Source organism: Diceros bicornis, chromosome 5 (assembly GCF_020826845.1).
Source record: "Diceros bicornis minor isolate mBicDic1 chromosome 5, mDicBic1.mat.cur, whole genome shotgun sequence".
Classification (NCBI taxonomy): domain Eukaryota; kingdom Metazoa; phylum Chordata; class Mammalia; order Perissodactyla; family Rhinocerotidae; genus Diceros; species Diceros bicornis.
This window is the reverse complement of record NC_080744.1, coordinates 51,968,371-51,981,866: the sequence shown is the minus strand read 5'-3', so window position 1 is coordinate 51,981,866 and position 13,496 is coordinate 51,968,371. Positions and strand designations below refer to the sequence as shown.

Sequence of the window (13,496 nt, the reverse complement as noted above, 5' to 3'; positions counted from 1 at the left end):
TGAAATAATATTTTGCTATTTATGATGGGAGATATAAAATACTAGTTTTAAAATTATTTAGATGTCATTAAAATTAAATCAGAGCAATTTCAGGACACAGGATTTGTGGTTGCAGAAATTATTTTTCTCCTCTTTTCTGTTTTCTAAACAGAAAAAAGGAATACATCGTTGTACAAAATGCAGACTGCAATTTTTGACGTGCAAAGAGAAGATGGATCACAAGACTCAGCATCATCGAACATTTATAAAACCTAAACAACTAGAAGGATTGCCTCCTGGAACAAAAGTGAGTTCAAATATGTTATTTTTTAACATTTTATATGATAATAGAAATTAACTCCTGCCTGGTTTTATCTACTGAATACAATACTTTAAAAAATGATTTCTGATTTTTATTAAGACTTTAATTTTGGGTTTTATCATTCTTATGTTAAGGAAAAAACTTAACCATTGTTTTTTGGTCAGTAGTGTGTGCTATGCTAGAGTGGTATTTCTTTGTAAAAAGTGCAACTAGATTAACTGTTCTCTGGGTCAATGGCTTGTGTCAATATTATATAGCCTATTTTTTTAGCCTTTTATATAGCCTATTCCAGTTGGCTGTGTGTATGTTGGTTTTATCTGCTAAACTATAAGATGCTTGAGATCAAGAATCATGTTTTATTTATCTTTGTGTTCTCAGCATCTGGTATAGTGCCTTGGAATGCCATAGGTTCTCAGATGTTTATTGAAGTTGTTATTACTGAGTCTGCTCTCAAGAAGAAAATTCTGCTGCTGGATAGCATTATATTTTAAGTGAGCAAACACATGTCTGACTGCATACTGATGATTGTAATTTACTTTTCCCTTTTTACCTTATATACCTCTGTTTTCTCTGACTTCTTTATATACAGTCAGCTCTTGAATATTTGCTCCAGTGGAGGGAAACAGAGGCATGGATAATCCAAAGTGAAATAATCCCCAAAACATTTATATTTGGCTTTGGGTACTTACCTTTGAATGTGGGTATGTCTGTTATTTGAATTAACTAAAACAATATAAAGCCATGCTCTGAAGACCTAGAGCAAGAGAAGCTATCCAGCATCCTTCCCTGCAATCCATTCATTCAATGCTGGGACTAGACATGCAGAGCACTAATGTAAGCAGTGCAGTCCTCTCTCATATTTTCCCTTAATAATAGTAGTAATAATAACATTAATAATAACTAAATACTAAATGTTTTTATAGCACCTTAGAATTAGGCTTTTGATATGCTTTTTCATGCATTCTATTATTTAATCTATACAGCATTCCAGTGAGGTAGACAAGGCAGATATTGTCCCATATTATAGATAAAGAAGCATAGACAGGATAAATTACTTATTCAAGGTCACATGGCTAGGAAGAAGTAGTATGAGATTTAACCTCAGGTCTTTTGATTCCTAGTCCAGTGCTTTTGTATGATACCAAAGCACATGTGATTTCATAGGACTTCCTCGTAGGCTAGTCCTCAAATACATGGGGGGAGTATAGTCAAATGATTAATGAGAATGTTGGTAGGCATTTGTGTTTTCCATTGTCAACCAAGAAATATAATTTCTGAATACTAAGTGATAAGTTCTATATTAGTTCCCTTTAAGGAAATCCTAGATATTATTAAACTCTCCATGCAGTATAATGAATCGATGTAACCCTTCCCATAACCTTTGCAAACATAAATCCTGCCCAATGAGCAAGAGGAGGTCACACTTGCTGTAGACCTGTTTGTTTTATGGTTGTTGAAGTGTTAATGCAGGCCTTTCTAGAGTTAATTTTTAGGCTTTGAGATTTAAATGTTGACCTCTATGTTGGTGAATTTTTTTAGTTATATCAGAGCATAAAAATAGCTATGGAATATGCTCTTTTAATATTCATTTAATTTGCATTAACTCCTAATTATCCGTTAATAACTGTTAACATGTAACTGATATCAATACAAAATGTAATATTACAAGTGAATAAATATTAAGTTTAATTTCATTTCATTGGTATGAACATTTAGAATAAATGGAAGACTTATCCAATTATAGTTTATACTTGCTGTTTTCAAAATTCTTGATGTTTAACTTTTTGTTATACAGTGATATTTTAATACTAATGCAAGGATTAATTTTCTAAAGCAAATATTATCTTCATTTTTGTAGGTTACTATTCGAGCTTCAGTTGGACCTCTTCAATCAGGATCTTCAACTACACCTTCCATTAGTGCAAGCACTTCTACCCTTCAGCTCTCACCTCCAAGGACTAAAAATATACCTGCTAAAAATCCCGCAAAATCGATCACAAGTAAACCTAATACAACTAAATCCAGTGCAAGTAAACCTAATGCAAGTAAGCCTAATGGAAGTAAATCTAAATACAAATCAAAAATCTCTAATATGCAAAAAAAACAAAGCACATTGGCTAGTAGCAATAAAAAAAGTAAAGTCAATACAGCATTGAGGAACTTAAGGTAATCTTTTATTCTTGATATACAATACTAATTTAAGTATAAAAACTTTAATATAAATTTACCCTATTACACAACTCTCTTGTGCATTAATATGCTATCACTTACGGCATAAAGGCCAAGCAAAGAATAAAAAGTTATTTTTTTACCACTGTTGAATAGTACTATGTTTTTTCTATAATCATTGTCTGTTACACTGGTATTGTATGTTGTGCTTATATCTTGTGACATTTGAATTGGTTAATTTAATCCCCTTTATTCCAAAACATTACACTTATTCTAGCTGTTGTTCCATAGCAGATTTTCAAATTATAAGTCTCTGTTTAAAGATGTTAGTTTAAACACCTTTGCTTTAGTTACTAGAGCATTAACAAGGCTCTCCCTTATTATTTTTGTTTTAAAATATATTTTTATTATTTTCTTTATATCTCCATAAGGTATCGTCGGGGAGTACACAAGTGCATTGAGTGTTGTTCCGAAATAAAAGATTTTGCAAACCACTTTCCTACATATGTCCACTGTAGTTTTTGCAGATACAACACTAGCTGTAGCAAAGCCTATGTAAATCATATGATGAGGTAAGAAGAGTTGAACATCTATAATTACCAATTAAAATTATAGTTCAGCAAGTTTATTTTTTGAAAACAGTTATCCTATTAGAAGCCAATTTTTTTCTTCAAGGATCTAAAATCAGTAGGGAACTTCTAGGATAATGCTTGGTACTATTTTCCAGCTTGTAATTGTAACTCATAAAATTACTGGAACTAAAATTGTAAGAACAGTTGGACTAATGAAATTAGGGATTTCATTTCCCTGTTAGGGAAATAGTTTTTCTATAGGAATTTTTTTTTCTATGGAACTTTCAAAAATGGTTATTTTCAAAGATAAAAATTTAAATGTTTTAAATATGTTTACCAAACAAATACATGTAATCTCAATGTTATTCTCTTCAAAGCAATTACTTTGAGAGACTCTTCCAGGATTTTCAGTGATGTTAGGAACTTTATTGGGTCCGTTTCTCTCTTACTTTGTTGCATCCATCAAGCCTTCTATCCTTGCATTCATTCAGTGAAATGAGAGACTATTCCAGTCATGATGCCACTGTTGGAATTCTTTTTCATTAATTCATTCAGCTTAGATTATTTGAGTACCCAGTATTTATTCTATGCAGAGAAAGCCTTCATAGCCTGTATTACTTTCGTTTGTAGCTCATTAGTAGGGGCATCCTTCAGGATGGATTTTTATTTTTTAAAAAGTAGTTAGAAATTGTTCAGCTATAAACCAGTTAGGTTTATTATTGAAGTTGTTCCATTTTTTTAAAAGTTATAATTAAAGTATAACTAATAAAAGTGATTTTTCTTACAGATAATAACATGACCTCTGTGTTACTTTCCAGTCATTATCAGCTACTCCTTTCAAGGATTCTCCCACCTTTCTTGATGGCTTTAGCACTTTTCTCATGGTTTTTTCCTCCCCTTGATGATTAGTCTGACCTCATGGTACCTTGACTTCTTTAGTGCCAGCACTTCACATCAACTTTTAAGTTATTGTACCTCCGTCCTTACCACAGTACCGTTTTAATCTCATCATATACATCGTTCATTTCTTTTGAATTCCCATTACCCAGTGATTTTCAGGCCTTTGACTCCTTTCTCCAGTCCACCAGCACCTATCTAACTCTATAGTCAACCTTACCCTCGGGATCATCTGTTTTGATTGCTGCTTTGCTTTTGTTCTAGAATCCTTCACACCTTCAGTCATGCTCACCTGGCATAAAGGCCAAGGTGAGACTTGAATGTCTTCATCTTCTGAACTTTATGCTCAGTTCTAGACTACCAGATGGTGCTTGATTCAATCTGCTCTGACTTCATGATCTGTAACTTTGATTGGGTCCTATCTTTTTATTTTTAAATACTTCTTTATTTTTACCCTACAAGAATGTCTCTTTAAACCTTTTTCAGTATGCTAAAGGTTTTATTTCAATCTTTTAGTTGTTAACCTGGCCTGCTAAATTACTCAGTTGGAGGTCATCCTTTTTTTTTTTTTTTTTTTTGTGATGAGAAAAAGGCATTTTATTTGTATAGTATTTAATAATTTGTCAAGCACTTTTCTTGAAATTTCTATTATGGTCTTCACAAAAAGCTCGTAACACAGGGCTTATACTGCCCATCTTTAGTTGGATAAATTAAGACTCAGTGAAGGTAAGTGAGTTTCACAAGGCTGCACAACTAGTAGGCAACAGAACCAGCACTCAAATTGAGATCTTTTGACACAAAATTCAATTTCTTTGCACAATAGTATTTTACTTCTGTCCTCCCTTGCAGTTCTGTAAGTCCTAATTCATGACTGCTTTAGCCACAGAATATCTTTGGGTGGGAGATACCCATTTGTGAATCATACACAGGTTACACAGCCTTCTAGTCTATGAATTGACCAATCGCAATGACTGTCTTTTATTCTCTAATAGTCAAGTGTCATAGCCTATTCTAAAGTAATAACAATGGCTAACACTTAGTGTGTGCCAAGTGTTGTACTAAGCACTTCACATGTGTTAACTCACTTAAACCTTGCTTTACAATGACTCTATGATGTAGGTTTTGTTTGTTTTGCCAACTCTTCCCTTAACTGTATTTTTTTCCAACCTTATTGAGATATAATTGACATATAACAGTGTGTAACTTTAAAGTGTAGAACGTATTGATTTGATACACTTATATATAGCAATATGATTACCACCACAGTGTTAGCTAACACCTCCGTCACATCACATAATTAGGAGGTCATCCTTTTAATTAATCTTTTCAACCTCAAATTTTTTTCCTGTTTTTATTTCTTCATCCAGACATTAATCTCAGAAATCAAACATGTTCTACTTCTCCAAAATTAACCCTGTCCCTTATCTCCTCTAGTTCTTCCACAACCTTATTCAGTTAATTTGCAGCTTCGTCTTTTCTCTCAACCAGGTTCCTTCTGTTTACAAACATTGTTTTAAGATGAGGGAGATTTATTTCTACTGCTTACTTTCCTTATTTCTTTTTTTTTTTTGGTGAGGGAGATTGGCCCTGAGCTAACATCTATTATCAATCTTCCTCTTTTTGCTTGAGGAGCATTGGCCCTGAGCTAACATCTGTGCCAGTCTTTCCTCTATTTTCTATGTGGGTAGCCACCACAGCATGGCTCGAAGAGTGGTGTAGGTCCGCGCCCAGGATCCGAACCCGCAAATCCAGGCCACCAAAGCGGAGAGCGCTGGACTTAACCACTATGCCACTGGGACAGCCCCTTACTTTCCTTATTTCTTGTCTTCCCCTTACCATCAACATTTGTAAAAAGTGTTTGTTACTAGCTTATTTGTGATTCATTTCTTTACCCTTTAATTTGAGTATCATCCCCAGCTACCAACTAACACTGCCCTTTAAAGATTATCTGTCATGTACTTATCAGCACATTTGTTCACTTTTTTTCATTCTTACCTACTCCCTGACTTCTTAGAGTATTTGACATTGTTGTCACTCATTTTTGAAACTGTCCTCCTCAGCTTCTGTTAGACGGTTACCACTATTTTTCTTCTTCCTTTTTGGCTACTTCTCTGTGTCATTGCCTTTTCTTCAACTCTTCTTATCTCTTTACCTTTCCTTTCTTGATAACCTAACCACTGACACTTTTCCCTTTCAACTTTATATCTTTAAATTTCAATCCTTAGTTTTCCTGAGATCCAGCTATGCATTTCTAATTATTTTATGGGTATTTTTATCTTTGACTCACTGGCATGTAAAACACAAATAAGCCAAACATCATCATCTGTCCAGAATTCACACAACTACCACCCAAATACTCTTTCAGGGCATCATTTGTTATTTCTACCAGCTGGAAATAAACTGCCCCAAGTTTCTTGAGCTAATAAAATTCTCTTGCTCTGCCACTGTGCATCGTGGCTTCCTGACACTCCACCTTCTGTATTCTGCCGCTCTGCCTCCCAACTACTACAGTAGTCTACACCTATATTCTGTTTCCTCTAACCTAGGCCCCAGGCATCCTTTCCCTCAGTATACTTCTGTGTGGAAAGTCTCTTGTTCTGTGACAAATACATGGCTGCCCAAATGGGGCTTTAATTTTGCACTTAATTTATAGGAGATCAAATTGGAAAAATATTTTGTGGTTTCTTAAACCAAGCGTCATTCTACTTTTCCCTCTCCCGTTTATCATGTTTCCCACCTGGCCTATAGAACCTCCAAATCCCTTCTATTCCAAAACATTTCCAATTAGCCCGACTCCCTTCATACCCTTTTCACAGTTCCCAGGGAGCCCCAACCCTGCACTTCATCGTCATCACACATACTGAGCTCCTACACATAGTTAGCCTCATATGGAACTGAAAGCTTCCATTGCCACCCTTAGGGTTTGGTAGATTCCCTTCCCTTTTTCTCTACTTCACTGGTACCCTGGCCTCTCTCGTTGCCTTAGATATCTCCCGTTGAATGGCCTGTCATTCCCTCTGGCAAGTGCTTTTCCTTATTCTTTATTAGTCTCTGAAATGCCTGTTTTCCCTCTCAGTTTACCTTCTTCTTTGAAGTGTCTGATCACACAATCACTCATAGGGATCCTTCCTGATTTTGAGTTGTGTACCAGTCATCTATTCTGCCTTTTATTATATTTGTTTGTGTCTGTATTATCTCTTTGAGGAGAGGCTCTTCGTATTCACCATGTCACCTAGCACATTACAAACAGCAAGTGATACTCAGTATTTGTTATAATTATAAAAGGCTCTAAATAAAATCTCGAAAGAGAATATTCAAAATCTTGATGCAGTAAGACTCTTTCGAAGAAGAACATCATTAAACATGAATTTTTAAGTGATTTTTTAAAAACAAAAGTAGCATTATATGGATTTGATTGTTTAAATTATTGCACCTTGTTTGCTTATGGTTTTTAGGTAGCAATCGAAAAAAATGCAAATGAATTGCTGTCTAATATTGCTGTTATTCCTTGACATGATGTGTAAGAAGGCTTTTTCTCTACATATGATAGACTTAAGTTAATAGACATAAGTATTTAATATCTCTTTTTCTAGCAGAATTTACTATCTGCTAAGAAGTATGGCAAGCTGGTGGTGAAGAATAAGACAAATCTGGATTTGAATCCAAGCTTCACCATTTATTTATTACCTGTGTGACTTTGGGCAGGTTACTTAACCTGCCTCCCAATTTCCTTTTCTTTAAAAGAAAGTTATTGTGATTATTAGAGAAAATGTGCTTAAAGTGCTTAATAGAATGATTTGCACTTAGGAGGTATTCAGGTAATTATAGCTATTATTATTTCTAAGTTGTCATTGTTAGGTATTGTGGATAAAGTCCTTGCCTTTAATTTTCATAATTTAGTAGGAGAGATAGATTTGCCTAGCTTAATGTGATAAACAAATGACCATGAGAATACAGGGGAGGTAAGGATGAATTCTTTAAACAAGAAGTAAGGGAAAGTATTCTATAAATGACATTTCACTTCGGCTTTGAAAGATGATTTAAAATGTTTCCAAGAAAAAAAAGCTGGTATAACAGTTTGTTCCTATACAATGGATAAGACAGAGTACTGAATTAATTTTTATAAAATATGCTTTAGTTCATTATATATTTTACATAGATTTATTGGCACTAAATAATAGTCATTTAAGAACAGTTGGATTATTGTGATAGGATCATAACTGGTCTCCTGTCTACAGTGTCCCCCCGCTTTTTCCAGTTCTTCCTTTCTCCTGTTGCTAGAATAGGCACATCTGGTCAGGTCATTTTTTGGCCTAAAATCCTTTGCCTTCCTGACATTAATAGGATGAAGTTCAAATTTTCTCGAAAATGACAGACCTTTCAGTATCTAATTCCTAACTACTTTTTCACCTCCTTCAACTCTTATTTTCTTGAAAATTCCTTTATCTCTTAAGAGCTCTCTGCTTTGCCTGGAGCAAGACAGCTTATGGACCTTCTTAACTGAAATGAACTCCTCATTGTTAGCTGGCTTCTACTCCATTTACCTACAGCTTTCCTTCATGCAGCCATAAAACTTTATATGTATCACTATTGATGTTTATCTTATGGTAATTATTTTGGGTATGTATTCACTTATTTAACAAATATTTATTAGGCATTTATTCTGTGCCGGCTGCTGTGTGATTCCCTGCCCCACCCTCTACCCCTGGACGGTGAACCCTAGGACAGACAACTTGCCTTCTCTCTTATTCTATCATCAACCTCTAGTCAAGAGTCTTAAATCGTACGCATACCATCAATATTGTTGCATGTTTAGAAAATGGTTCCTTTTGTGTTTCTTCAGAAGTAAAGTTATTACTTATACTGAATCAAGATTATTAAGAAAATATAGTCAAAGGGAGTTTTTTCTTTCCAGTCTTACTGAGGTATAATTTATACACAATAAAATTCACCTATTTTTAGAGAATAGCTTAATGAGTTTTGATAATTATATACAGTCATATAATCAGGTGGTGAATATTTAAAACCTGGATTTTAACATTATGTGTTTATTATACTGTAGTAAAAATCTTAACCTTTTTTATCTTTTCTTAGATTTATTTCTATATTATTATTAACTTTATGCAGATCTAATAGAAGAAGAGGGGTAATTTTTTTTCCTTTTCATTTGTGAGTTGCAGATCCACTTTTTCATTCCTATAATACACGAAACTATAACTATGGAATTGGCGTAATAAATGTAAAGTGGCAGTATAAGTCTTTTTTTTATAGCTAGGGAAATCTAAATTAAAACCGGAATCAGACAACTAAAATTTTAAAATAACCAACGTTTTAATAAGGTACACATTGTAGACAGAAATGGAAGCCATCAGAAAGACCCTAGAATGTAATTTTTTTCTCTCCTCTTGCCAAGTAAATAAATAGACCAAAAACAGTCTTTTTGAAGAGAAAGAAGAAATAGCTTTTAAAAGTTACTTTTAAATCTCATTAAAAAAAATTATTTTGGTTCACATTCTTTGGGAATCAGACAAAATCTTAGACTCAGTCCTTTGAGGAGACACAGATGTGTGCACAAATTTTTGCATATGATTTCAGTGTTTCACAACTCCCTGATGTTCTCTTCTGAAAAAACTCATTTAGTTATTTTTGTGATGTTGTCTTGAATTTGTAAACTTTTTCATAGGAGTTATCCTCAGATTGAAGAAATGACTATTAGAAATCTTCTGAGGATATTTTCTGGGCACTAGAGGTAGTCAGAGTATTTCGTTTCCCATACATACAAGCTGTGCTGGTGATGGTTACCTTATATCTGAGAGTGACCAGTGACCTGGTGTGTTGGCTACTCTCAAACTTTAGTCTGCTTAAGAATCGCTGAGAAAGCTTGTTAAAACAGATTCATGGGCCCCTCTGCCAGAGAAGTCAGTAGGTTACTGGGGACACAAGACTTTGCTTTTTTAAATAAGCTCCCAAGCAATGCTGATGTTATTAGTCTATGACTCCACTTTTAGTAATACTATGCTAAGCTAATCCTGGCTTTGTAATAGCTTTCCTTATCAGATTTGAAAGGATATATAAAAGCTGTCATCACTGGCTGCAAAATTTGGTTAGTGGTTTTCTGTTCTGTGCTTTAGAGAAGCATTATTTTAGCTTATGAATTCTGCTTTAATTTGTTTTTAAATCTTTACTAGTAATTGTAAAGAACTGTCTGAATGTTTGATTTTACAAATGGTAAACAGTGGCATTTAGCTCAAGTAGTGTTTACGTCCAAGATCATTTGGATTCTACTTCCCTCCCTTGACACAGCATGTTAAGATTGGAAAATCATTAAGAAAAAGGATTATTATTGATAGCCATTCGTATTATAGCAAAAATGTTAGCAAAAGTTTAAAATTGTTTTCAACTCTTAACAGATGAAAAAAATTAATTTGATGTGCTTTACTCTTTTTTAAAACTCTTGAGTATTTCCTTTTTTTAATGTAATGGTGAGGTACTGATCATATAGGAATATGCTTAGGGAAATACATGTCATTAGAAAATAAATAGCTAAAATGGAATGTAAGATAAAGTGTTGAATTAAACAGGGCTGACAAACATTATTTTATTATTTATATTGTATTCTTTTACTCAAAACTAAAAATAATAGCTATAAATTAATATGACTTAACGGTATAATAAAATTAATAAACTCTGTTTTGTCTCTCCAGCTTTCATAGTAACCGACCAAGTAAAAGGTTTTGTATTTTTAAGAAGCATTCAGAAGATCTCAGGTAACTAGTTGATCTTTTTTTATTCTTTGTATTGAAAAGTTGTATGACAAATTTTTTTATATATAACATCTCCATTGAGATATAGTTCATATGCCATGCAATTCATGTGTTTAAATTGTACAATTAATAGTTTTTAGTATGTTCACAGAGTTGTGCAGCCATTACCACAGTAAATTTTAGTACATTTTCATCACTCCAGAAAGAAACTCTGTATCCATTAGTGGTCATCCCCATTTCCTTCCAACTCTCCCCATCTCTAAGCAACCACTAATCTACTTTCTGTCTGTATAGATTTGTCTATTTTGAACATTTCGTATAAATGGAATGATGCACTATGTGATTCTTTGTGACTGGCTTCTTCCATTTAGTGTAATGTTTTCATGAATCATCTGTGTTGTAGCATATATCAGCACATCATTTTTTTTTATTGCTGAATAATATTCCATTGTATGGATATACCATAGTTTGTTTATCCATTTAGGTTATTTCAACTTTGTGAAGCCATTATGAATATTGCTGCTATGAACATTTGTGTACAGTGGTCTCCTTTATTTGCAGGGAATACATTCCAAGACCCCTGGTGGATGCCTGAAACCTCAGATAGTACCAAACCCTATATATACTGTTTTTTCCTATATGTGCATACCTATAATAAAATTTAGTTTATAAATTAGGCACAATAAGAGACTAACAACAATAACTAATAATAAAGTAGAACAATTATAACATTATACTGTAATAAAAGTTACCATAGATCTTAGCAACCTCAGCATATGATGTTTTTTCTTTTCTTAAGTCAGGAACTTTTACCTTTTCACTTAAATGAAGCACTTTACAGCTTCTCTTTGGCATATTTGAATTGCCAGCATCACTACTCTTGTGCTTTGGAGTCATTATTAAATACAGGCATATCTCAGAGATTTTGCAGGTTTGATTCCAGAGCACTACAATAAAGTGAATATTGCAATAATGTGAGTCACCCAAATTTTTTGGTTTCCCAGTGCGTGTAAAAGTTATATTTACACTATACTGTAGTCTGTTAAGTGTGCAGTAGCATTGTGTCTAAAAAAATGTACATATCTTAATTTAAAAATACTTTATTGCTAAAGAAATACTAGTCATCATCTGAGCCTTCAGCAAGTCATAATCTTTTGCTTCGATGTCGATGGCTGCTGACTGGTCAGGGGGGTGGTTGCTGAAGGTTGGGGTGGCTGTGGCAATTTCTTAAAATAAGACAACAGTGAAGTTTGCTGCATTGATTGACTCTTCGTTTCATGAACAATTTCTCTGTAGCATGTGATGCTGTTTGATAGCATTTTACCCACAGTAGACCTTCTTGCAAAATTGGAGTTACTTCTCTCAAACCCTGCTGCTGCTATATCGACTAAGTTTATGTAATATAATATTCTAAATCCTTTGTTGTCATTTCAACAGTTTTTGCAGTGTCTTCACCAGGAGTAGATTCCATTTCAAGAAACCACGTTCTTTGCTCATGATAAGAAGCAACTCCGTATTCATTCAAGTTTTATCATGAGATTGCAGCAATACAGTCACATCTTCAGGCTCCACTTCTAATTTTAGTTCTTTTGCTGTTTCTACCACCTCTGCAGTTACTTCTTCCACTGAAATTTTGAACCCCTCAAAGTCATCCATGAGGGTTGGAATCAACTTCTTCCGAACTCCTTTTAATGTTAATATTTTGACCTCTTCCCATGAATCACAAATGTTTTTAATGGCATCTAGAATGGTGAATCTTTTCCAGTAGGTTTTCAATTTACTTTGCTAAGATCCATCAGAGGAATCACTATCTATGGCAGCTATAGCCTTACGAAATGTATTTGTTAAATAATAAGACTTGAAAGTTAAAATTACTCCTTGATCTATGGGCTGAAGAATGGATGTTTTGTTAGTAGGCATGAAAACATTAATTGGTTGTACATCTGAGGTGACCAGGTGCATTCTCAATGAGCAGTTATATTTTGAAAGGAATCTTTTTTTCTGAGCAGTAGGTCTCAACAGATGGCTTAAAATATTCAGTAAACCATGTTGTAAACAGATGTGCTGTCATCCAGGCTTTGTTGTTTCATTTATAGAGCACAGGCAGAGTAGATTTAGCCTAATTCTTAGAGGCCTTAGGATTTTCAGAATGGTAAATGAGCATTGGCTTCAACTTAAAGTCATCAGTTGCATTAGTCCCTAACAAGAGAGTCAGCCTGTCCTTTGAAGCTTTGAAGCCAGGCATTGTCTTCTCTTTAGCTATGAAAGTCCTAGATGGCATCTTCTTCCAATATAAGGCTGTTTGGTCCATATTGAAAATCTATTGTTTAGTGTAGCCGCATTCATTAATTATCTTAGCTAGATCTTCTGGATAACTTGCTACAGCTTCTGCATCAGCACTTGCTGCTTCACCTTGCACTCTTATGTTATGGAGATGACTTCTTTCCTTAAACATCATGAACCAACCGCTGCCAGCTTTAAACTTTTCTTCTGCAGCTTCCTCATCTCTCTCAGGCTTCTTAGAATTGAAAAGAGTTACAGCCTTGCTCTGGATTAGGCTTTGGTTTAAGGGAATATTGTAGCTGGTTTGATCTTTCATCCAGACCACCAAAACTCTCTCCATGTCAGCAATAAGGCTGTTTCACTTTCTTATCATTCGTGTGTCCATTGGAGTAGCACTTTTAATTTCTTTCAAGAACTTTTCCTTTGCATTCTTACCTTGGTTAACTGTTGGGTGCTTAACTTTTGGCCTGTCTTGGCTTTTGATATGCCTTCCTCACTAAACTTAATCAT

General features: G+C 34.2%; 1 protein-coding gene across 7 annotated transcripts in view; it reads left to right on the top strand.

Annotated features, from left to right (window-relative positions):
• ZNF280D (zinc finger protein 280D) overlaps positions 1-13,496 on the top strand; it is a 115,943-nt gene that overhangs the window by 56,914 nt on the left and 45,533 nt on the right. For 6 of the 7 annotated variants that reach the window (XM_058541654.1, XM_058541650.1, XM_058541652.1 and 3 more), the window contains 4 exons: positions 152-286; positions 2,160-2,467; positions 2,902-3,042; positions 10,644-10,706. In XM_058541654.1, coding sequence (XP_058397637.1) covers positions 152-286; positions 2,160-2,467; positions 2,902-3,042; positions 10,644-10,706 — 647 coding nt within the window. The remainder of the gene's footprint in view (positions 1-151; positions 287-2,159; positions 2,468-2,901; positions 3,043-10,643; positions 10,707-13,496) is intronic. The other variant, XM_058541653.1, reaches the window with a different exon arrangement.